Source organism: Papio anubis, chromosome 1 (genome assembly GCF_008728515.1).
Source record: "Papio anubis isolate 15944 chromosome 1, Panubis1.0, whole genome shotgun sequence".
In the NCBI taxonomy this organism is placed as follows: Eukaryota; Metazoa; Chordata; class Mammalia; order Primates; family Cercopithecidae; genus Papio; species Papio anubis.
In genome coordinates this window covers 215396456-215423329 of record NC_044976.1, presented here as the reverse complement: position 1 = coordinate 215423329, position 26874 = coordinate 215396456, and the positions used below count along the sequence as shown (strand labels likewise).

The window sequence follows — 26874 nt, the reverse complement described above, 5'->3', positions numbered from 1 at the left end:
TTTTGCTTTGGACCTTAGGTTGCATATTGCTTTCATGAGCTGATGCTTACCATTCTTATAATTTACTCTTTAATAAATCAGCTAGATTATGTTTCATGATTTCTATGTCGTTTTTCTAGATTATAAGACAAGAAAGGTTTTAGGTAGCAAAGTGCAAGCACATTTCAAACAACACACTGGGGACTTTCGTAGTCTTCATGCCATCTGCAAAATGTAAGATGACGTATTCAAAGTATGTTCTTTTTCTAACATTTTTTCAAATGTTAGAGATGTCTTGAGATGTTCTATAAGAATTTCAACCCGATAAGTAATGATATAAAACATCTTGAGACAAATTTATGGAATTATCATTTTAGGTATTTTCCCTCGTTCAACATCTTTGCTTTCTGTCTTATTAAATTATTTAAATTTTTAATTGACAAATAATTGTATATATTTATAGAGTACAATGTGAATTTTTGGTAAATGTATACAAGGTGGAATGATTACATCAAGCTAATTTAGCATATCCCTTACCTCATGTCATTTTTTATGGTGAGGCATTTGAAATTTTTTCTCAAACTTTGAAATATATATACAGTTTATTAACTGTAGTCACCATGCTGTGCTCATCTCAAGAACTTATTCCTCCTGTGAAGAAGGTGAAAGTTTGCACGCTTTGACCAACATCTCCCCATTTCTCTCCCCAGCCCATGCCTCTGGTAACCACCATTATACTCTATTACTGTGAGTTTGACTTTTTAATATTCCACATATAAGTGAGATCATGGATTATTTGTCTTTTTGTATCTGGCTTAGTTCATTTAACATAATGTCCTCCAGGTTCATCCGTCTTGTTGCAAATGACAAATTTCCTTCTTTTTTAGGGCTGATGATTACTCCATTTGTGTATCTATTCTACATTTTCTTTATCCATTTGTTGGACACTTAGGTTAATTCCATATCTTGGCTAATGTGAAAAATGCCACAATGTACATGAGAGTGGGAGCGCAGATATCTCTTATTTTACTTATTTTGGATGTATATTCAGAAATGGGGTTGCTTGATTATATGGCAGTTCTATTTTGAAGTTTTCAAGTAACTTCTGTACAGTTTTTCCTAATGGCTGGACTAACGTAGACTCCACCAGTGTGCATGAGTTTCCTTTTCTCCACATCCTCACCAACATTTATCTTCTGTCTTTTTGATGAAACAGGTATGAGGTGATATCTCATTATGATTTTATTTATGTTTTCCTAATGATTGAGCATTTGGTGATATTGAGCATTTTCTCATGAATCTTTTGACCATTTGTATGTCTTCTTTTGAGAAATGTCTACACAAATCCTTTGCCCATTTTAAAATTGGTTGATTTGTTTTCTTGATACTGCGTTGTTTGAGTTCCTTATATATTTTAGATATTAACCTCTTATCCATTATATGGTTTACAAATATTTTCTCCCACTCTGTGGGTTGTCTCTTTCTTGACCATTTCCTGTGCTATGCAGAAGCTTTTTCGTTTGATGCAACCCCATTTGTCTACGTTATGCTTTTGGGGTCATATCTCCTACTTGCTTCTGTCTTTAATCAGGGGTCCATTGGGTTTGCAAATGAAATAATGTGACTAAGAAACAATGGAAAACTCTATAATGTCAAACTGTGACAAGACGAGCAGTGTAGTGACGATGCAGCTTGGTGACTGAGCTGTGAGCATGGGCCTTTGCCCCCACAACTTTAAAGCATGCTCACTGGTAAAACACGAGACTCTCCAGCAACTTCCTGGTAAGTGTGGTCCTCGTTTCCATTATCGATTGTTTTTAATTGAAATTGGAACCGTTGCTGAAATCACGTGCACTCCATAAACCTTCTGGAAACACTTTTGTGGATCCTGGGATTTGCAAATCATCACTGGGGAAGTACAGCCTCTCCTCTCCTGAGCTGACCTCCGTCGCCAGCCTGGTTCTCTCTCCTGAGCTGACCTCCCTCGCCAGCCTGGTTCTCTCCTGCTGTTGTTCTGGTTTGGAGATTTCAAACCCTTTATCCTTAGGGCGAGCAAAAATTATAACTATGTGACCAAAAGAGGGAATGGGACAGGCAAGGCCTGAATTGAGTCCTGAAAGATGGATTAATATTTGCCATACAGCTAGGAGGGACTGGGAGATACAATTTTTAATCTCTTAAGGTTTATGAGAAGATTTTGGAAAAAGTCTATACTTAATAACCCGTCATATTCTATGGGTAGAGAAAAATATACCCTGATTAAAATACTTATTATGCTTTTAAAGTTAGAGAAATATTAGTTCTAGGAGTGGGGGAACTGGGGAGCGGAGGCAATTATGTTGTGTAAAAACCTCTGCTTTTGGTTTTCATACCTGCCAACTCTTCCTCCTTCCAGTCTTTCTGTCCACAGAGTTTAATAAAACTCAGTGCATTAAACTCCATTTTGAAAATTCACATTTAGTCCCTCTAATTAGTAAACTTGATGTGCCTAAAGTCTAGTGTGCCAAGCATTATGCTGAACATTTCAGAGGAGAAGTTTTAAAGGAGATGCAGATTGTCTTGGAGGAGACCACTGGACAGTTGTGTTCAGACACGGAATTCCCTTCTTTTTAAATGTGCTTTAAAATTTATACGTATATTTGGAAATCGGAAGGATTATTTGAAATAGGCTGTGTAGAATTCAGTAATTGGGGGACGGGGTTGGGAAGTGGCTGGGTTCTTGAGTTATGGTGTAGAATTACTCAGCTCTAATTGGTGGTGAGTTTTCTTATGGCTGTTCTGATTTTTTACCATTGCAAGATAATGGCATAGTAGTGATTTTCTCTTGTTTTGCAAATATCTCAGTTTAACTGCTGCTACAATACAAAGCCTTTAGTCCTAAGAATTTCAGGAAAAATGTGAAATTTGAATACATGGTAATACACTTATTTTATAAGGTTTCTGAGGTATTCACTTTATGTGTTGGTATTGATTTTGCTATTTGTGTCTAATCTACAGGGGAATTGTTAACCTCAGAACACAAATGTCAGTTTCTGTACCTAGACTCTGAACCAAATGACATAAGAATTTGGTTCACAGAACATTTTAAATTTCACTGTAGTTGTTTTTATAAAACACAGAGGCTCAATGACAACTCACTAGATTTTTGTTTTCTAGAAAAACTATAATGTTGGATATGAAGGCTTTCAATTAGTTTAAAGGAAAAATTATGAAAAGTAAATATAACTTTACATGCAATAATAAAATAATTTAAATATGTGTTATAGTTTTAAGAAACGGTAAAAATTTCTAAAGTAATACTCAAGCTTAATTTTTAGAACGAATTCATTAACCCAGTTGCATTTATTTTTATTGAAATAGTACCATTAATATACTTTTCTAAATATTATCTTTTTGTGACATATGCATTCATTTACTGTTTTAACCTGTGCAGTTCCCTAAGAAAACTGTTTTCACAAAGAGAATACTTTGAAAAATGTTTAAACTTTTATTTCTGGGCTTTATTTCCATTCTTTTAATTATTGATATAAAGAGCAATTCCTTTCAAGTTACTGGGCACACATGGACATATTATCTACCTACTCTTTCATTAAAAAAAAAAAAAACCTGAGAGCTTCCGCATATCCACTGTTGCTCTCAGTTGTGTGTGTCAAAAATATTTCCTGTCAGGTTATTAATTGAGATAGTGCTGAATGGAACCAGCATTTTAAATAAAAGTGAGAGTAGGCAAAACACTAAACCTTCTGTATACTAGCCAAGAAAGACTAACACATAACACTCAGACTAGTATAGATGAAATCCAGGAGCTGTGGCTCACTCCTGTAATCCCAGCATTTTGGGAGGCCGAGACGGGAGGACCACTTGAGGCCAGGAGTTCAAGGTCAGCCTGGGCAATACAGCAAGACTCCTCTCTCTACAAAAAGTTTTAAAAAATTAGTCAGGGGTGGTGGTGCTGGCCTGTGGTCCCAGTTACACCCCAGAGGCTGTGAGGGCAGATTGCTTGAGCTCAGGAGTTCGAAGCGGCAGTGAGCCATGATCGCACCACTGCACTCCAGCCTGGGTGACAGAATGAGACCTTATCTCTAAAAAAGAGAAATACTTTCTTTAGTGTCTTCTGTTTGCCAGGCTTTGTGCCAGGTACAGGAATAGAGTGATGAATGAAACACTATGTCTGCCCTGCAAGCATTTTACGATCTAGTTGTGTATGATGGCAAGTAAATGGGCAAATAATGATCCAGTATGATAAATGCTGCTAACGAGGTAAGTCATCTTAGAAAATCAGGAAAAGTTTCCCAGTGGAAGACAGACAAGCTGACATTTCCCTTTGTTAGCTTTTCCTTCTTAAACATTCCATCAGAATCCATCAGAATAAACCAATGGAATAAAACTGATAAAGATTTTTTCCTATTTTGAAAAAAACCATTAATTTGCTTCATAGTTCAGGAAAAAACCATGCTGGTTTGATTCAGAAGTTAACAGATGAGATGTGTTTGACCTGGCTTTTTTGTTGGTGGATTACTTCGACTGAAGTTCTCATTATACTTTAAAATATGTGTTAAAACATATATCCCTCCCCAAATTATACACATTTGAAAATGTTTAAAATTTCAAAAATTAAACATAGGAGTTTTTGTCCTATATTTTTACCATCTCTTTTATACATAAGTATATATAGACAATATACTGTTGCTGCTTAATGCAAAATAGATGTCCTTAAAGCAATTTAGTACTCGTTTACAAATATGTATGTACAATTTTTCTCTTGATTTGAAACTGCAATTTTATCACATATTTAGAGGAAAAAAAAGCCAAATCTTGATACGTTGCACCAGATTTCATGTAAGAGCTGTTCGGAGCAGTGGAAGAGTCTCAAAGGACTCAACGCGTTTTCATGCTTCGTGTTCTATCATGTAAACCTGATTTGAGAAATTTGTCATCACTTTTTCCTCCACAGAAATTTTATAACAAGTCAGCATCCATTTGTAGTCTCTGGTTCATCTCAAATGTTTAGCCTCTTCTCCTTTTTCTGTTATTTGATGACCTTTGTCATGTTTCATCCTAAATTTATATCTCTAGGCGCAAGGCCTCTTGTGAACTCCAATTGTTCGTTCTTAGTCTTTGCTTGGGTTTCAAATGTAACGTAACCAAAACAGAACTGTTGGACTTCCCCTCAATTCCCTGTAACCGAACTTGTTCCTGTTAAATTCTTCCTCATCTTAATAAATGGTAGCTATGGTCTTCCACTTGTTCAGGCCAAAAACTCAAGCATTATCCTAACTTCTTTCAATACCCATATGCCATCCTGCATGAGTCGTGTTGGCTGTGTCGCCCACCTCTCCCACCACTGACCTCCAAGCCACTGTTGTCCACCACCTGGGCTCCAGCAGTGACTTCCTAACCATTTTCTCCTCTTCCATTCACCTTTTAATGGCCCATTCTCTACACAACAGCCAGAACGGTCCTTTGAAAGCAGAAGTCAGACTCCTTCACACCTTGGCTCAAACTCCAGTGGCTTTCTGTCTGCTTCAGAGCAAAACCCAAACGTGGCGGTAGGGCCCTAAATGACCTCACTCCCTCTTTGAGCTCGTATTTTGCCCTCTACTTACCCACTCTGCCCTGGTCGCACTAGCCTCTTTGCTGTTCCCCTGTAACCACGGGCATTCCTAGCTTCGGGCCTTTACGCTTGGCCTTTCTCCTGATATGACCCTTTATCGCCTATAAATACACACGTTCATTTCAGCAGTCCCTTCAGGTCACTGCTTAAATGACAACTAATCCTAAAGAGCTTTCTTGACAACTTTTGTTCTCTGCAAGGACCTTGTTTCTCTCCTTGGTATTTATCTACAAGTGACATTTTTCTATCGTTGGGTTTTTTTTTTTTAAATCTGTCTGTTCAACTAGAACTTGAGCTCCACAGGGCCAGGGACTTTGGTTTTGTTCTTCACTGCTCTTTTCCTCGCACCTGTCTGAAGGGGTGACTATAGCCAGGATCTAGATATCCTGATTCTGGTCCAGTGCTCTTTCCATGGTTCTGTGTGACCTCATACATCAACCTTCTTTCACAAACGAGGTTTTTAAGTTCCTTGAGCACAGTGATTGTGTCTTTTACTGCTTTCGCTCCATCCCCGCGTAAGACATAGGACTGTGCCGTATACCCAGTGATGGGACTCCTAGTAAATGCCATGGCTTGACTGAATGTCCTCCGGTGCTCCCTGTGGTCTTCATCAACGTGTATCGCATTACAGGCTCACTCAGGTTTTTTTTTTTTTTTTTTTTTTTTTTTGAGACAGAGTCTCGCTCTGTCGCCCAGGCTGGAGTGCAGTGGCCCGATCTCTGCTCGCTGCAAGCTCCGCCTCCCAGGTTCACGCCATTCTCCTGCCTCAGCCTCCCGAGTAGCTGGGACCGCAGGTGCCCGCCACCACGCCCGGCTACTTTTTTGTATTTTTAGTAGAGATGGGGTTTCACCGTGTTAGCCAGGATGGTCTTGATCTCCTGACCTTGTGATCCGCCTGCCTTGTCCTCCCAAAGTGTTGGGATTACAGGTGTGAGCCACCACGTGGCCGATACTTTGCTTTTTGGGGAGTAAGAGACAAGTTGCCATTACTCAACAGATACACGGTGGCATTTGGAAACTGTATGCAGTTTGAGTGAAAAAATCATGATACTGTAGGAGTCTGGTTTTCAATAAATAGCTTATTTGTATTCTGAATTTTGAACACTTCATATAACTGTAACTTTGGGTGTAGTAGATAATGAGACTGAAATTAGTGGTTTCATGTTGGTTTAAGTCTGGTTTTTTTTTCCCCAGGAGGTTGGTATTTCTGCACTTAACCACCTCATGTTGTTAGGGGGAGTATATCCCGGATAAATTCTGTTGTAAATCAAAGAGCATCCATGATTGGCTTGGATCTTTCTTATGCAACTACTAAGATGCTCCTACATTTGATTTTGAAAAGTTTCATTCTCTTGGCTACGAAGTTTCTTAAGTGACTCTGGTAATATTGATGGTTTTCCCCCTTGTTTTTACAGGTGATCTGCAACTCTTTCACCATCTGTAATGCCGAGATGCAGGAAGTTGGTGTTGGCCTGTATCCTAGGTATGGTGTATGGTGCTTCATTTACTGGAAGACACACTTTCATTCCCACCCAAATCCCCAGCCCTTTAGAGGCAGTTACAAAGGCAGCTTCAGCAGCTTGTTCAAGAGCCAAGCTTAAAACTTAGCAATAAATTACAAAAAATAAAATGGAAAATGTTAAGTTTAAGGAAAATAATTTTATAATCCCACATTATATGCTGTGGTATTAACAAAGGGGCAGATCTCAGAACTAAATTCTTATTCTCAGGGGGACTTTGGGTGAAGAAGTTGAGGACGGTGAGTGCTAATTAGCCATCAGGTTGATTTTTGGTTGTTCCCTGATTTCCTGAGCTGAAGCACGTGATTGTTTCACCGGATTTGCCTTACGAATCAGTTGGGTTCATTCTGTCTTTCGCGTTGGCGTACTCTGAGCCCCTTCACTCAGGGGGGCAAGAAAACTCTAAGGCTTTGGCCCCTGAACGCGCTCTCCAGCCGTTGCTGAGCTGAACCTTCCCACTGAGCTATGAAACTGTCTTCCCACAAGCACTATGGTCACGCCCAGTTTCATTTTGTTTTTATGCCATAAGAGTCCAAATGCAAATTTAGACTTTCTAATGATTGTGAACTTAAGAATTCAGCCTTTTTTCTTATTTCTCACCATTGTGATTAACCGTAGGTCAGGTCTACTGGTAGGTGGTTCTCAAAAGGCAGTAGCATAGGATGATTCAAAGCGTGGGCTCTGAGTTCTGGCCCCGGTCCAAATTCCATCGCCACTTACTAGTTGTATGTCCTTGGGCAAGCCATTGAATTTCTGTGCAGCAGCCTCTTTACCGGTAAATGATCCTCATAAGATCGTTGTGAGGATGAAATGTGATGAACATGCTCAAATGCAAGAAAGTGTTTCTACGTATAAGTGCTCATTCTAGTTATTGTCAATTTCTCATAGCAGTTTAAATCCAGTGTGTTTCCCAGACGGTAAGAAATATACCTCCAAGGTAACAAAACGACTGGACCATGGCCCAGGATGCATCAGGATGTAGTTGACAAAATAACATCAGCTCTCTATTTAGGAGCAAATACTCCTAATTATTCTTCAATGTGGATGTTCTAGCAAAGGCCATCATTTCTCCAAAGGAGCTCAACAAATGAGATCCTATGGGAAAGGTCAGTGGTATCTTGGCTGTTGCATCCCATTATGTCTGAGAGTATTTTTTTTTTCTTTTTCTTTTTTCTTTCTTTCTTTCTTTCTTTCTTTTTTTTTTTTTTTTTTGAGATGGAATCTCACTCTGTCACCCAGGCTGGAGTGCAATGGTGTCATCTTGGCTCACTGCAACCTCCACCTCCCGGGTTCAAGTGATTCTCCTGCCTCAGCCTCCTGAATAGCTGGGACTACAGGCAGGTACCACCATGCCCGGCTAATTTTTTGTATTTTTAGTAGGGACAGGGTTTCACCATGTTTAATCAGGCTGGTCTCAAACTGCTGACCTCAAATGATGCACCCACCTTGGCTTCCCAAAGTGCTGGGATTACAGATGTGAGCCACCGCACCCAGCCCTCTAAGTATTTCTTTGTGAGTCAGGTTTTTTCTGACCATGTTTGGCTGCTTTATTGACTGTTATCTAATCAATCAACTATGCCCCAGTCCCCAAAAAGGACTCAGAAAATTTTTTAATTATTAAATGATAGAATTCCCTAATTAGCCTGCATCTTGGGGAGAATTGTACTTCCTAGGAAGTGTGCGAGTGACATTTCTGTGAATGTACCCTGAATACTGAGTCCCTGGTGTCCTGTCAACCTTACCTGCTCCTGCCCCACAAAGGAAGGTATCTTTTACTCACTGCATTTGTTAGATTGAGTTGTTCGACTCTACCTGCTGAGCTGTGACAGTCTCCCCCTTTTTCTTCCAGTATCTCTTTGCTCAATCACAGCTGTGACCCCAACTGTTCCATTGTGTTCAATGGGCCCCACCTCTTACTGCGAGCCGTCCGGGACATCGAGGTGGGAGAGGAGGTAAGGAAACTCATGCTTCTCACCCTGGTCTTCTTTCCTATCAAAGACCGTCTCAGCTCGGCCCGTCCCTAAAACCGATTGTGCCTGAGGGGACAGCTTTCCATTGTCCTTCTGCCACTGAGGGTACTCAGAGTACAGTCAGCTCTCCCCAGCAGCCTATCCTTTCTTCTCCCAAATTACAAATGGGCTAATTTTTTAGGGGAGAAGTCACTGTATTTCTGGATGATGAATGTTCCTGTCCTGTGTGTGACAGAGAGGTGTCTGTGTGTGACAGAGGGTGTGTGTTTTATGCACACACGGGGAAGTCAGTTCCTGTCCTATGTGTGTGACAGAGAGGTGTTTGTGTGTGACAGAGGGTGTGTGTTTTATGCACACACGGGGAAGTCAATTCCTGTCCTGTGTGTGTGACAGAGGGTGTGTGTTTTATGCACACACAGGGAAGTCAGTTCCTGTCCTGTGTGTGTGACAGAGAGGTGTCTGTGTGTGACAGAGGGTGTGTGTTTTATGCACACACAGGGAAGTCATTAAATCTCCTCAGTGGCAACAGCTGGGCAGCCTCTCATATCCTTCCGTAGGCAGGGAGGGCATCCCAGTTTGTGAGTGGGGTCCCCAGGACTTCTTTACCCGAAAGGCCACTGGTTACATTTTGAAGGTAATTTTGCATGTTCACTTTGTGTTAACAAGCAAACAGCTTATACTGTCTCAGGCTGACACTGGGACTTTTCAAACCGGCATCTCTGGGTGATCATTCCAGCAAAGGTGCAAAGGGGATGGAGGACGGGGAGGATGACCTCCAGCAGTGAACTGGCCTTGACCCTCCAGTTGGATAGACGGTGCAGCCAGCCTCCTCTGGTGAAGAACCTTCTCACAAGGCAGCTGCAGCGGCCTGCTCCAGGGCTGTGACCTAAGACTGCACGGGTTTGCACAATGACTACCCGTGCTGAGTTCTGAGTTACAGATATTTACACGTTCCAGAACCCCATTTCCTTCTCCTTTCCAATTTGCTAAAGTGGATATTTATTGCAAGGAAAACAGTATCGAAAACTTTTATTGCATTTATGTAGCACTCAGCCAATAAAACTTAAACTCAGAGGTACCATATTTTATGTAGACAGGGATTTGGCTTTGACCAGATTCTCCCCAAACTGATTTTCAGTGGAATAAACCACTTCTTACACAACTACTTGCTAAATTTCTAGATTTTAGGACCAGTGAATGAAGTATACTGGGATATATGTCAGTGAGATGGAGAATTTGGTTTTTTCTTTTTTTTTTTTTTTTCTGGGGCCACAAAGGACTTCAAGGCAGGTAAGAGATGAAACCACTATTTTCAGCAATATTCATTTTGGGGCTGAAGAGTGGCTGCTGCTGTTGTCGATGATGATGATGTGTTTGCAAATTTAAAAAACCAAGTAACCTGACAAAAGCAGTTAGAACTGGTTGGAATTTTCAGAAACAACAAAGAAAGTTTCTTATATTTTCCTAGGCTCGGCTGCCAGTCATTCTCCCATGGTTGCTTTTCACTTAGTTGAATAAAACTTTGTCTTTTGGTGCTGCTTTCACGTTTTCACATCTTTCTCTTTCCATCTCCGGAGCAACAAGCAAATCCTTCCTCTTGCCTAATACGAGACATTTCCACTCAGTGTAAAGCTCTTCAGACTCAGATCTATTTTCCCCTGTGGTACTTAGCAAGACATCTTCTCAACAAAAAGAAGGTTCCCCCCACAAGTCCTTCATATATACCAGCTTGTTAATACACATTTCTGCATTCCATTTTGTAGGTCTTGCCGAACAATGTTTCCCCTGATTCATCGTCCTCTCTGTCCACTATGGCTATTTGTCTTATTATGCACCCTTCGAGACCCTTTGTTATGATTTAAATGTGTCCCCCAGATTCCATCTGTTGAAAACTTTATCCCCAAATTCTTGTTAATGGTTTGTGGAGGTGGAGTCTTTGGGAAGTAATTTGGATTAAATAAGGTTATCAGGGTGGGAACCCCATGATGGGATTGGTGGCTTTATAAGATAGAGGACACTCCTGCCACCTCCTCATGTGATCAGGCAGCAGGAAGGCCCTCCCCAGATGCCGGTGCCATGCTCTTGGCATCATGCTTCCCGGCCTCCAGAACTGAGAAATGTATTTATAAAGTACCCAGTCTGTGGTATTCTGTTAAAACAACAGAAAATGGACTAAGATACCCTTTCAATCACCATCTCGTCTATGACTCTTTCCCTGATTTCCCATGTTAGAAGGAAGTTCTCCCTTACAGTGGTTATTAATACATCTTCGGCACGTTATTATGGCTCTTTTGGAGACCTCTCTATTTATGAGCTTTATGAGGATAGACAATTGTGTCGTATTTCTGTATCTCTTAGCACTTTGCCTTGCATCCAGGAGGTATTTCATAACTTTTTGTTGAATTGACTATTATATTGAGCTTACTCTCATGACCAGCGGTATTTCTTGTGGGGACGCTATTGCCATTTTGAATGGGACAGTTCTTCATTGTGTGGGATTGTTGCATCGTTGGAGAAGACTTGTGTCCTTGGCATGTGCTTAACTAATGCCTGTAGCCATCCCCCAACAACTAAAATATGTCCTGTGCCTTTCACACTGACCCCTTGGAGCAGAGGTAGGGGAGGGAGAGCCATGAGAGGAGACATTTTGAGGCATTGATTAAGGAGGGTAATTCCTATTTATTGTACAAATACTAGCTTTAAATTAATGAAGGAGGAAGTCTAGACATTGTGTGTTCCCAACACACAAAAATGGTGAATACGTGAGGTAATGGATAACCCAAATACCAAGACTTGATCATTACACATCCTATGCATGTAACAAAATAGTACCTGGACCCCATAAATATGTATAAATATTATGTATTAATTTTTTTAAAGTTAAAATTCCTTGGGAAAAAAATTTAGGCATGTTGATAATTTCATATCATGAACTTTGCATTTGGTTTTAGTGTTCATTAGGGCACCCACAGTTTTAATATGAGCTATTTGGGATCTGTGTGTCAGAATATAGGCTTCACAATGGAAGACTCAACAGCAACTGAGGCAGAAGTTCCTCAATCTACATTTGTTGAGTAAATTAACGAGACTTCTTAAAGATAAAATAAGAGCTGGAATAGGGCTGGGCACCGTGGCTCATGCCTGTAATCCCAGCACTTTGGTAGGCCGAGGCAGGTGGATCACTTGAGGTCAGGAGTTTGTATTCAGCCTGGACAACATGGTGAAACCCTGTCTCTACTAAAAATATAAAAAATTACCCAGGCATGGTGGCGCACGCTTGTAATCCCAGCTACTCAGGAGGCTGAGACAGGAGAATCGCTTGAACCCGGGAGGCAGAGGTTGCAGTGAGCCAAGATCACACCACTGCACTCCAGCCTGGGCAACAAGAGTGAAACTCTGTCTCAGAAAAAAAAAAAGCTGGAATAGAATCTCAGACATCTGTAAATGACTGGCAGTCCTCAGGGGTGTCCCATGGCTCCTGAAAGGAGGGGAATATGAAAGCCAGTCTACTGCCAGTTTAAGGTGGGAGCATCTCAAACCTCACACAAGGAGAGCTGGAAAATTGCCCAAGGTCTATGATAACAGAAGTTGCCATGGAAATTTCTTACCCCTTGTTTCTCTCTATATAAATCCATCCTTTGGACCCTCTTTGTACAGTTTCCTTGCATCCAGCAACATTTATAATACTTTGCTGTTTAAGGCTCTCCATTGTAATGCGGAGTTATTGGGCCTTTTTTTTTTTTTTTGAGTTTGGATTTTTGTCTCCCCATTCAGCCACCTCCTAGAGAGAGATGTGTAATATCATTTAAGTCATGGCTCACTTGACTGGATTGCTGTTGGCTACCTTTTCAAGATTATCTTAAATATGAAATTCATTTGGTCTGATAGTTTTATAAAATATGAATCAGGGAGGAAAGCTGGGTAGTCCAAAGCAGTCTTAAGGGAGTTGTGGTTAAAATAACTTGTAGCTGGTAGGAATAATGCCATTGGCGCCAGCATTCTCTGGAGCCATATCAACTGGGAGAACTGTGATTGGAAGAAGGTGAACGCATAAGTGTCCCTAATGTCAGTCTTAGTCTGATGACTTTTGGGATTAAGACAGTCTGTTTCTTCTCTTAGTCATCTTATTTGCTAAACCATTCAGCAAATTCACTGCGTGTTTACTCGATGTCAGGACTTGGGTAGCAGTTTTAGAAACCTTCTCTAATACAAAGATTATTAAGACCCAGCCCTGCCTTCTAGAGTTCAAGGTATAGTTGAGGAAACTGATACAATAAACAATAATAGAATTAAGATGCACAGTGGTGTAAATGGGCACAGGGCTTATAGAAGCTCAGAGCCGGGGCAGCCAAGTGATTAGTAAGGGGAGGGAGTAGAGAGTGGTTAAGGGATGTTTCCAGAGGACTGACTCCTACACTCTGAAAGGATCCATGGTGTTAGAGTTGGATGAGGCTGGAAAAGGCATTGTAGACAGAGACACAGAGGCCAGGGACAGAATGGTCAGTTCAAGGAGCAAGAAGCAGTTCTCATCAATAGACTGAAGAATTTAGATGTGACCCGAAGTTGAGGGAATATGTAGGGATCAGATTGACAACCCCCCTGGGGACCTTATTACAGACCTTGGTTTAGCTGAAGGTTTCATAACATTGTCTGGTTTATAGGAGGCGCCCAGTAAATATTTGTGGAAGAGAGAAGGATGGGCAATGGGATATTATTGAAGGGTTTCAGCAAAGGAACTGTGTGGCCAGATATTCTTTTTTTTTTTTTTTCCTGCATGTTTACAAATGTTACTGTTTTTTTATTGTACGTACTATACATAGAACATTTAAAGAAAACAATTTTTAAAACCCCACACAATTCTGCTAACTGATGAGTTAGATTTGGGATATCACAAATTAAACCTTTTACTCAGTGTACATTCAATTTTACCTCAGTCACTGTTGCTGTAGTGTGAGTTTGTCTCAAGTCATTGAACCTATACGATTGAAATGTGATGTTTTCTTTGCCTTTCATTCACTTCTTGTATATACAACCATGGCTATGATGATAGGGGATGTTTATAGGGCGATTCAATTTAGGAAGCAATAGATGATGCCTAATAGGTAAAAACAAAAAACAAAACCCAAGGACTACAAAATTGAATAAGACCTAAGTAGTCTGTACCATCTTTGGAATCTTAGAAAACTCAGATAATGTTACATATTCATTTTTTTTATTTTATGGAAGAAAATGTAAGGTTTAAACTGGGAAATTACTTGTTCAGTGCTACACTTACTACTATGCAGTGTTCAAGGGGTTAGTAAAGCTTCATTCTCAGGATCAAAGTCACAAATTATTTATCTAGGACAGTGCCCAGCAAATGACACTTAATAAATAGTGATTTTCTTCTTCCACTTATGATTAGAGTTTCCTGAAGGGAAAAGTAGAGCTCAGATGGTGAGTGTCAAAAAAATTATATAACAATATAGATTTCTCATAAATTGTGGAAACAAATATTTAGTGAATCTATCAAAAGTATAGTAAATAGATCTCATCTCACGTATCAAAGCAGAAGAATTGGTCTTTGGCCGAGGTGGTCTGGCTGATGTTTGGACTTGGCAAGAAAGATCGCTAAATCTGTTGAATAACATTTGGTTTGTGTGTAGAAGTGTTGGTCCATGATGACATCCACACAGATGACTTTCCATTCTTAAATTCACATTTTCTATAAGCAGTCTTTGTTCTAACACATGCTCCTCTGAAATTGAAGCTGAAAGTGTTATGACCAGTTTCACTTTACATAAAGGTACCTTGAAGTCTGCAATGAGCAGGTGCTTTCAGGTTTAGGCTGTTGAATACAAATCCATAAAAGTTTGATTTTTGTTTTTGGCTTAAGATGATAAAATTACTTTTAACAGGGTTTTATTATATTCAATAAATTACTAAATAGTGATTTCACCGTTAAATTCATTATAAAAGTCCCTATCCCATTCTTAAGAATGGATAAGTGTAAAAGAAATATAATTATTCATTTACCTTTTGAATTAAACCAAAAGAATGCTTTAGTAACCTAATTGTGATTTTTTAAAAAATAATTTCAACTTGTATTTTAGATTTGGGGGCACATGTGCAGGTGTGCTGTGTGGGTGTATTGCATGATATGAGCTTTGGGGTATGATGGATCCTTCACCGCCGTAGTGAGCATAGTACCCAACAGTGTTTCACCCCTTGCCCTACTTCCCTCTCTAGTAGTGCCAGTGTCTGTCACTGCCATCTTTATGTCCATAAGTACCCAATGTTTAGTTCCCACTTATAAGTGAGAACATTGGGTGAGTGGTTTGATAGATTCTCTAAATATTTGTTTCCACAATTTATGAGAAATCTATAATTGCTGTGTTTGGTTTTCTGTTTCAGCCTTGATTGGCTTAGGAGAGTGGCCTCTACCTGCATTCATGTTGCCACAAAGGACATGATGTCATTCTTTTTCATGGCTGCATACTACTCCATGGTGAATATGTACCACATTTTTTAGTGCACTGTTGATGGGCACTTAGGTTGATTTTATTTCTTTGTTATTGTGAATAGCACTGTGATGAACACGTGAGTGCATGGGTGTTTTTTGTAGAATGACTTATTTTCTTTGGATATATACCCAGTAATGGGATTGTTGGCTCAAATGGTAGTTCTAAGCTCCTCTCCAAACTGCTTTTCACAGTGGCTTAACTAATTTACATTCCCGCCAGTAGTGTATAAGTGTTCCCTTTTCTCCACAGCCTCACCAACACTTGTTATTTTTGGACTTTTTAGTAATAGCCATTCTGACTGGTGTAAGATGATATCTTATTGTGTGGTTTTGATTTGCATTTCCCTGATTAGTGATGCAGAGCATTTAAAAAACATGTTTGTTGGCTGCTGGTATGTCGTCTTCTGAAATGTGTCTGCTCATGTCTTTGGCCCACTTTTTAATTGGGTTATTTGCTTGTTGAATTGCTTAAGTTCCTTATAGATTCTGGGTATTAGACCTTTGTCAGATGCACAGTTTGTGAGTATTTTCTCCCATTCTGTAGGTTGTTTGTTTACTGTGTTGACAGTTTCTCTTGCTGTGCAGAAACTCTTTAGGTCCCTCTTGTCAATTTTTGTTTTTGTTGCAATTGCTGTTGAAGACTTAGTCATACGTTCTTTCCGAAAGCTGATGTCCAGAATGGTGTTTCTTAGGTTTTCTTCTAGGGTTCATAAAGTTTGTGGTCTTAAATTTAAATTTTTGATCTTTGAATTTTTTATATATGGTGCAAAGTAAGTGTCTTCTGCATATAGCTAGCCAGCCGTCCCAGCACCATTTATTCAATAGGATGTCCTTTCCCCACTGCCTATTTTTGTATGACCACTTTTCTATGTGTAGGCAAGGTTGGGAGAATGAGGGTCAGGGTGATGTAATAATCCAGGGAAGAGATAACATTGGTAGCCCGAAGTCAGGGGGAGCTCAGTGGTGGCTTGTGATAGGGTATCTGAAGAATATAATATTTAGAAGGTAAAATTAGCAGGATGTGCGAAACAAGAAGAGACACAATGATACTCTGGTTTGACTTTAAAAAGAAGTGATATTTTTCAGGCTTTTTTCCAGTTCAGAGCCAGTATTAGCAGAAACATTTGTTAACTGTGATCACGGAATTCTAGAAATGAAACAAGGTCTAATTGTAACGTGGTCTTTTTTTTCTTCTTCTTCTTTTTGGAGAGGGAGTCTTGCTCTGTCACCCAGGCTGGAGTGCAGTGGCGCAATCTTGGCTCACTGCAAGCTCCACCTCCCAGGTTCACACCATTCTCCTGCCCCAGCCTCCCGAGTAGCTGGGACTACAGGCGCCGCCACCATGCTTGGCTAATTTTTTGTATTTTTAGTAGAGATGGGGTTTCACCATATTAGCCAGGATGATCTCCATCTCCTGACCTCGTGATGCCCCTGCCTTGGCCTCCCGAAGTGCTGGGATTACAGGCGTGAGCCATGGCGCCCAGCCTTAACTTGCTTATCTTATCCACTCAGTTGTAGTCAATGAAAAGATGGTTTCATGGAAAAGGAGTTCATTTTGTCTTGAGATTTTAATGTAAATTATGTATTCAAGATCTAGAAAATCTCCATTATATTACTCTAATGTTAGAAATGAATTACTGCATTTTCTATAAGAGCTGCACGAAAATGGCAAAGCAGTGGTCAATGGCATTAATATTTTAATACAATTTTGTTTAGTGCCATTAAGGTGTCTACTGGTCAATGGCCAAGTTTCATATATATGTTCCCTCTAAATGAGCCCTGCATTTACTGAGCAGATATTCCGTTACAACTGGTGAGTCAATGAGTCTTTAATAAAAGTTTTTATCTTTGGCTAATAACATGCTTTTAGCTGTCATTACCAGTTAGTAATCTGGCTGTTTTTTTCCAAAAATAAGAATAAAATATTTTTGCCATTAAGCCCTTCACAGTTGATAACCAGATACTCTGCAGACTTCATTGGCATGTAAGAAGCACAAAAATGGGCCACTTTCTCTGAGGTAATGGGGCAGTCACCATAGGAAGGAGGTGTATTTGAACCAAGCCTGGAGGATGAGAGGCTCTCAGTAAGCTGAGTGTGGAGGAGAGGCTCGCTTAGGCAGTGATGCCCAGACACGTGTTGGCATGGTATTCATTGTTTCCGAGGTCTAGCAATGTACATAACTGTGACAGGCTGGGGTTCAGGGAGAGACATGGAGACTAGAAAGGCAGACAGAAAATTAGCTGAGGGAAAGCCTTATGTGCCTTTATTCATAGGCAGTGAGAAACCGTCGAAAGTTTTCATGTAGAGAAATGACGTGATCACAGGGGGGTTTTAGGAAGATCCCTCTCAAAGCAGTTTAGAAGATGAAAGGTACGCTGAAGGCGGTGGGGAAGCCAGTTAGAAAGCCATTGCATAGTCCAGGTAGCAGTTCAGGCAGTTACAGTATGCTGAGGGAGGCTTTAAGAGTCAGTTTATTAGGGTTAAGTGAAATAACTAGTCTCCTGTTGCCCATTCACTGCCTGAAAAGATCACTAATGAGTTTTGGCCCTTGTAATCAAGTCTTGGGTTAGTCAAGCACATTTTTTTCTGGTGTGAAAGGCCCTGGAGTTAGTGGCTTCACACTGGGCACACTGTGATCACCCAAAATCACTGTCCATTTACCTGCTCGGATAATGGGAGTTGATGACTAAGAGCCATTGGGCTGGGTTCAGAATTAGTGTCCTAGAGTTAACCCAAGAGGGGACATAGGGATGGACTCATTTCCTCCCTCACCTCCTATAAGGACACTGGGACCCACAGAGCCTGCTAGGATAGGATGAATGTATCTGCTGTCCCAGACTAACTCATAGGCTGTTTCAAAAGGTGTGCTTGGAAATAGGTTATTTGGAATTTGGAACATAGCATTCGTTAGAAACGAGAGGAACTTGCCTGGTGTGGTGACCCTCTGTGCCTCAGAGGCAACCCTGGCTTCAGATCATGAAGCAAGAGAAACATGGAGAAAATCAAAAAGTGGCTGTTGTCTCAGCTGAAGGATCTCAGTTGCTACCGAACATTCCCTAACACAGGTGTTAGTATTTTAGGTTTGAGGGTACTACAGAAATGCCTTAAGAGACGCCAGCTTCTTCTACAGCCCTCTCTCCCCGCCAAGTATGAGAAGCAGCCATGTTAAAGGAAAAAGAGCATCAGACTTAAATCAAGAGATCTGGGTGCAGTCTTCAGTGGTACCTGAACCTAAGACCTTTGCTAGTTTTTACTGTGCAATGCTGCCTCGCCACAAACAGTGGATACTCAGTAACATCATCATCTGCATCTCTTCGGGGCAGATACTCTCATTTCTGTTTATGGAGCAGCGTGTTGTGGTTGCCTAATGTGAAGAATCTATGGAGAGCCAGCCAGCCAGATCAGGCTGTGGCTCCTGTCCCCTTGGTGATGGTGACGGTGATGGCCATGGTGGATTTCACAGATCTGGCTGGCCAGCCCGGCCATCCACCATCACCCCGACAGCTTGAGAGAGTCCTTCCCAAAGCTTCGTTGTCTGCCAAAGAGGATGGCCGCCTTTGCCCCACCATGATTTCAAACAAGTAAGATCATGCTTTGTAGACATGAGATGCTTTAAGTATAAGAAAAACCACATGGAGTTTTTTGCTCTGGGGCGTGTTTTGCGTCTCCTTCCGTGGATAATCCTGCCTTCTTGCTCTCCTAAAGTCTTCACTTCTTCCCCCACCACACATACCCCCATGATTACTTTCTACTTTTCAAAGCAAAGAAGTAATTTATACAGTATGGTACAAGCTGATACATGATACAGGAAAAGAAAAAACTAGAGAAGGGAAGAGAATTGGGTTGTTACCTTTAATAGGGCATTGAGGTTAGACCTGAATGAGAAAGTGGGATTTGACTGAAACTCAAAGGCGATGAGGTTGGCACAGTAGACAGGGTGGAAGGGCAGAGGGAACAGCCAGTGCATGGGCCTTGAGGTAGGAGTGGGTGTGGAGCCAGACAGGAGGCCAGCCTGGTGGAGCAGCAACAAGGGAGGTGGGAAATGAGAGGGAACAGGTGGGATTATGTGAAGCCATTGCTTCTCTAACCACCTACGACGAAGGACCAGTGTTTCTTTTCCTTCCTAGTCTGTTACAGACCAGTGTTTTTATAAAATCTAGTGAAAATATTAGAAAAATAAAATTTAGAGAATGTAAAATAAAACGGCTGGGTGCAGTGGCTCATGGCTGTAATCCCATGGGAAGTCAAGGAGGGAGGATTGCTTGAGCCCAGGAGTTCAAGACCATCCTGGGTAACATGGCGAAACTTTCATCTCTACAAGAAAGTCAGAAAATTAGCCAGTGTGGTGGTGCACGCCTGTAGTCCCAGCTACCTGGGAAGCTGAGGCGGGGGGATCACCCAAGTCCAGGAGGTTGAGGCTGCAGTGAGTTGTGATCATGCCACTGCATACCCGCCTTGGTGGCAGAGTGAGACCCTGTCTTTTTTAAAAAAAAGAAAAAAAGCCCAGTGTTTTGTTGTTAGAGTCACCTAAAATTACCCTTACCAAATTAGTAAAACACATTTCTAAATATTGACTTGGTTTCTTTACTCATTTCATCATGGACTGGTAACCTACAGTGTGCTCTAGCACCAATGCAGGACCCATACTTGAGTTGCACTTGGGGAGTTAGAAGGACCTGACCTTTACTCAGGCAAAGTGGGGAAGCGTTGTGATGTTTCGAACAGAACATGCCATCTGACATATTTTAAGTGAACCACTCTGGCTAGGGGGTGGAGTGCAGGGGCCTAGAGAAAGAATCAGGGAGAACAGTTGTGAGACTGTTACCTTTTCCAGGTAAGAGGTAAAGATGGCTCAGACCAGGGTGGTAGCATTGGAAAAGGTAAAAAGTGGTTGATTCTGGGTGATTTTTAAGGTAGAGGCCACAGAATTTCCTGGTGGATTGGATGGTAGGTGTAAAGGAAAGAGCGAAGTCAAGGATAACTCTGAGGCTTCAACTTGGATAAGACAAAAGATGAGTTACTGTCAACTGAGAGTGGGAATGTTCCAGCCGAGATGGAACAGGTTGACGGGAAGATCAAGCATTCTGTCTTCCGGATTTTGAGTTAGACTTTCATAAGAGATCTAATCGAGTGCAAAATGCTTTAAGCATTATAATGTTGCCTAAAGACCAGTGACTTAAAGGGGACTCAGCGTTAGAGAGTGTCTGAGGAGTCCTTTGAATACATCCTCTCACTCACAACCCGCACCCTCCCAGGCAGGGGATGTTTCTCCCAAAGGGCGTAAGGCAGTCAGTTAAATGCTTCCGTCAGCGGTGCTACTCTCAAGTTAAACTCTCCCCTATTTGGAAATTATTCTACCTTTTTTTAAACCTAGTTACAAGTAAGAGAACTGTTTTCTCATTTCAAAGATACCAAATTTGGATGACCTTAAATTCCATGAGGCAGCTATAGAATTGGTTAGAATTTAAGAGCAATCTGGCTGTATCATCTGCCACCCTTTTGGTTGCCAGGATTAATTTGGCTTCTCTGATTGCTAATGGTTATAGAATTTATTAGCAAACCTTAGTAATACCAAACATACAGCAGCTTTTGATATTTTACTGTAGTGGGAAAAAAGTAAGATACAAAAGTGGGTAGAGATCATAAGCCCCATTCTTTAAATATATGATCCATATGTACTTACCACATAACAAAGACTGAAGGGAAGTAGATTAAAAATTTACATGTGATTATTTGGGTAGAGAAACTGAGTGGTACCTTCTCTCAAACTTCTGGTTTATAATAAAAACAAGTTTTACTCCAATAATTAGCAATAATAGTAACCATTTGTTAAAGAAATGAGCACAGCAGATGTGTCAACGCTTCCCTCTCTCTGGCCTGCACAGCTCACCATCTGCTACCTGGATATGCTGATGACCAGCGAGGAGCGCCGGAAGCAGCTGAGGGACCAGTACTGCTTTGAATGTGACTGTTTCCGTTGCCAAACCCAGGACAAGGTATGTAGTATGGAACCAGATTGAAACACCTCCATGGCAAAATCTCAATGATCTTCAGAGAACTCCACCTTGGTTTCAAAAACCCAAAAGTAATGACCCTCAGTACATGGTAGGAAACAGATCCATAAGGTAACTCATCAAACTGCATATATTTTGTTTCCTGGAACTTTTGTCACCCACCAAGCTGAGATTTAACCAAAGGCAAGGATCTATGGAGTTTAGAGTCACGTGGGAATGTAGGCATTAAACATGTAATTAAAAGGATGGGTGAAGGACAGAGTGCTAGTAGAACATATGTAGTTAGCAGGTTGAATTACATTATGATTGACAAGTTATTGCTCAGTAAACAACATATACCAAGTTTTACCTAGTTTATTTCTTTAAAAATGTTTTTTTAAAATAAAATGAGGTTTGTTGAGGTACAATTTACATGTGAAAAATTTATCCTACTTAGTGAGACAGTTCTATGATTTCAACAAATGCAGTCATGAAACTGCCATGAAAATCAAGATACAGAATGGTTTCATTTCCCAAAAAAGTGCCCTCATGTCCCTTTATAGTCAACCTTACCACCCCTACACCAACCCCCGATAACCACTGATCTGTTTTTTATCCCTATAGTTTTTTCCTTTTGTTTTTAGTTGACACATAATGCTTGCACATATTTGTGGGATATGGAGTGATAATTATGTGTATATTATGTGTAGTATCGTATCAGGGTAATTAGCATGTCACCTCATATATTTATCATTTCTTTGTGTTGTGAACATTCAAAATCTTCTTTTAGCATTTGGAGAATATACAATAAATTAAAGTGAACCGTATCTCCCCTGCAGTGCTGCAGATGAGCAGATTCGTTCCTCCTGTTTGTGTTCATTAACCAACCTCTCCCCACCTTCTTAGCCTCTAGTACCCACAGTTCTGCTCCCTACTTCCATGAGATCAATTTATTTTGTTCCCACACATGAGTGAGAACACGGAGCATTTTCTCTTTCTGCTCCTGACTCATTTTGCTTAACATAGTGTCCTCTAGGCCCATCCATGTTGCCATGAATGACAGAATGTCATTCTTTTTCATGGCTGAATAATATTCCATTGTGTATATATGCCACATTTTCTTTATCCATTTTTCCATTGATGGACACATAGGCTGATTTCCTATCTTAGTTTTTGTGAATAGTGCTGCTATAGTAAACATGGGGCTGCCGGTATCCCTTTGATGTATTGATTTTCTATCCTTTGAATAACTACCCAGTACTGTAATGGCTAGATTGTATGGTAGTTCTATTTTTAGTTTTTTTGAGAACCCCTCATGCTGTTTTCCATAATGACTATACTATTAGGTGGGTGAAAAAACAATTGCAGTTTTTGCCATTAAAAGTAATGGCAGTGGCCTCATTGTAGAGGCCTTTCACCTCCTCGGTTAAATTTATTCCTAGGTGTCTCTTTTTGGGAGTGGGTAACTATTACTTTTAATGGCAAAAACCACAATTACTTTTGCACCAACCTAGTATGAGAGTACGTTTTCTCCACATCCTTGCCAGCATTTGTTATTTATTTGTTTATTTTTTGTCTTTTTGGTAATAGTCATTCTAATTGGGGTGAGATGACACCTCATTTTGGTTTTGATTTGCATTTTCCTGATGGTTGGTGATAAGCATTTTTATTGGCTTTTTGTATATGTGTTAGATACATGTCGATTTAGATCCTTTGCCCTCTTTTGAAATGGAATATTTGTGATATTTTTGCTGTTGAGTTCCTTGTATATTCTGGATATTAGTTCCTTTTTGAATGCATAATTTGCAAATACTTTCTGCCATTTTATAGGTTGTCTCTTCACTCTGTTGAGTGTTTCCTTTGCTCTGCAGAAGCATTTTGGTTTAATACAGTCTCATTTGTCTATTTTTGTTTTTGTTGCCTGTGCTTTTGTGGTCTTAGCCATAAAATCTTTGCCTAGACCAATGTCCTGAAGTGTTTCTACTATGTTTTCTTTTAGTATTATAGTTTCCAGGCTCACAGTAGTTAATTGATTTTGGTTGATTTTTCTGTGTGGTGACAGATAAGGGTTTAGTTTCATTCTTCTGCACGTGGATATCCACTTTTCTGATGACAAATAATTGAAGAGGTGTCCTTTCCCCACTGGATGTTCTTGGCGCCTTTGTTGACAATCAGTTGCCTATAAATACGTGGATTTAATGATGGGTTTTCTGTTCTGTTGCATTGGTCTGTGTGTCTGGTTTTAGACCAATTCCATGTTTTTTTTTGTTAGTATAACCTTGTAGAATATTTTGAAGTTAGGTAGTGTGATGCCTCCAGCTTTGTTCTTTTTGCTCAGTATTGCCTTGGCTATTTGGGGTCTTTTTTGTTTTCATATTAATTTTGGAATCATTTGTTCTATTTCTTGAAGAATATCATTGGTATTTTAATAGGGATTGCATTGAATCTGTAGATTGCTTTGGATAGTATCATCATTTAACAATGTTGATTCTTCCAATTAATGAGCATGGTATGCCTTTCCATTTGTGTTCTCTTCAGTTTCTTTTATCAATGTTTTATAGTTCTCATTGCAGAGGCCTTTCACCTCCTTGGTTAAATTTATTCCTAGGTGTCTATTTGCAGGGGGGTCAGTGGGTAGATATTGTAAATGGGATTACTTTCTTGATTTCTGCTTTAGGTAGTTCATTATTGGTGTTTAGAAACACTGCTGATTTTTGCATGTTGGTTTTGTGTCTTGCAGCTTATCAGTTATAAGAGTATTTTGGTGGAGTCTTTTAGTTTCTTCATATATAACGTCATGTTGTCTGCAAAGGGAGGACAATGGGATTTCATCCAAGTTAAATGCCCTTTATTGCTTTTTAAACATTTTTATTGATATGATAGTTGTACATATTTGTGTGGTGTATGTGATTTTGATACCAGCATACAATGTGTAATGATCAAATCTGGATAACTGGGAGATCCATCTCCTCAAAAATTTATGTTGGGAACATTCTAAATTTTCTCTTCTAGCTATTTTGAAATGTACAGTAAACTATTGTTAACTATAGTTGCCCTGTTGTGCAGCTGAACACTAGATCTTACTCCTTCTATTGAGCTGTAATCTCTTATGTATTAGTCAACCCCTCTTCATGCCTCTACCTACTACTCTTTCCAGCCTCAAAACCACTATTGTATTCACTATCTATGAAATCAGCTTATTTTTAGTTCCCATGTATGAGTGAAAACATGAGATATATCTTTGTGTGCCTGGCATATTTCACATAATGTAATGTCTTTCAGTTCCATCCATGTTGCTGCAAATGACAGGATTTTATTACTTTTTATAGAGGAAGAATACTTAGTTGTGTGTGTGTGTGTATAGATATATATATATATATATAGAATTTTTTTTTTTTTACTTATTGATGGACACTTAGGCTGATCCATGCCTTGGCTATTTTGAATAGTGCAGCAATAAACATGGGAGTGCAGATATCTCTTTGATACTCTGATTTCCTTTCTTTTGGATCTATATCCAATGCTGGGATTGTTTGGTTATATGGTAGTTGCGTTTTTAGTTTCTTGAGGAACCTCCTTACTGTTCTCCATAGTGGTTGTACTAATTTACATTCCTCCAACAATGTGTGAGCCTTCCCCTTTCTCCACATCCTTGCCAGCATTTGTTATTTTCTTACTTTTTCATAGTAGCCATTTTAACTGAGCAGATGATCTCATTGTGGTTTTAATTTGCATTTCCCTGACCATTAATATTGTTGAACTTTTTTTTATATATCTGTTGGCCATTTGTATGAATTCATCAGACTTTTGCCTGTTCTTAATTGGGTTGTTTCCTGCTATTGACTTTGAGTTCCTATATATTGTGGTTATTAATCTCTTGTCTGATGAATACTTTGCAAATTTCTTTTCAATTCTATAGGTTGTTTCTTCATTGATTATTTTCTTTGCTGTACAGAAGCTTTCTAGCTTGATATAATCTCGTGTTTCTATATTTGCTTTGGTTGCCTGTGCTTTTGAGGTCTTGCTCAATAAATAGTTGCCCAGCGCAATGAATGTCCTGAAGTGTTTCCCCAATGTTTTCTTACAGTAGTTTCATGGTTTTAGGTCTTATATTCAAATATTTAAGCTGTTTTGATATGACTTTTGTATATGGGGAGAGGTAGGCGTCTAGTTTCATTCATTTGCATATGGGCTATCTAGATTTTCCTTTCTCAATGTATGTTCTTGGTGACTTTCTTGAAACTCCATTGACTAAATGTGTGGATTGGATTCTATGTTCTTTCATGTGTTCCATTGGTCTATGTGTCCATTTTTATGCTAGTACCATGTTTGTTTTGGTTATTGTAATTTTATAGAGCATTTTGAAGTCAGATAATGTGATGCCTCCAGCTTTGTTCCTTTTGTTCAGGATTGCTTTTGTTGTTCCATACGAATTTCAGGATTGCCTTTTTCTTTTCATGTGCAGAATGTCATTGATATTTTGATATGGATTACATTGAAAATGTAGATTGCTTTGGATAGTACAGTCATTTTAACAGTATTCTTCCCATCCTCATGGGCTATCTTTCCAATTTATTATGTTATCTTCACTTTTATCAGTACTGTATAGTTTTTATTGTAGCTATCTTACTTTTATTAAGTTTAGTCCTAGGTGTTTATGCTATTTTATTGTAGCTGTTGCAAATGGGATTGCTTTATTTATTTTCAGATGTTTGCTCTTGGCGTATAGAAGTGCTACTGGTTTTTGTCTGTTGATTTTGTATCCTGTGACTTGACTGAATTTATCAGTTTGTTTTTGTTGGAGTCTTTTGGTTGTTCTAGATGTAAGATCATGTTGTCTGTGAACAAGGCTAACCTGAATTCGTCCTTTCTAATTTAAATGCCCTTTAACTTTTTCTCTTGTCTAATCGCTCTGGCTAGGAATTCCAGTACTGTGTTGAATAAGAGTGGTGAAAGTGGACATCCTTGTCTTGTTCCACGTGGTAAAGGAGGGGCTTTCAGTTTTTCCCAATTCAGTGTGATGCTAGCTTGGGGTTTGTCATATGTGGCCCTTAGTTTCTGAAGTGTGTTTCCCTCATACCCAGTTGGTTAAGATTTCTTATCATGAAGGCACATTGAATTTTATTGAAAGATTTTTTTTCAGCATCTGTTGAAATGATCATATGGTTTTGTCATTGGTTCTGTTAATGTGATGTATCACCTTTATTGATTTACATATGTTCAACCATCCTTCCATCCCTGAGATGAATCCCACTTGATTATGATGAATGATCTTTTTAATGTTGAATTTGATTT

General features: G+C 39.7%; 1 protein-coding gene across 1 annotated transcript in view; it reads left to right on the top strand.

Moving 5' to 3' along the window:
- The window catches only part of SMYD3 (SET and MYND domain containing 3), a 758734-nt gene that overhangs the window by 572246 nt on the left and 159614 nt on the right, over positions 1-26874 (top strand). Inside the window, exons 6-8 of the mRNA XM_017953214.3 lie at positions 7009-7076; positions 8963-9065; positions 21472-21582. Coding sequence (XP_017808703.3) covers positions 7009-7076; positions 8963-9065; positions 21472-21582 — 282 coding nt within the window. The remainder of the gene's footprint in view (positions 1-7008; positions 7077-8962; positions 9066-21471; positions 21583-26874) is intronic.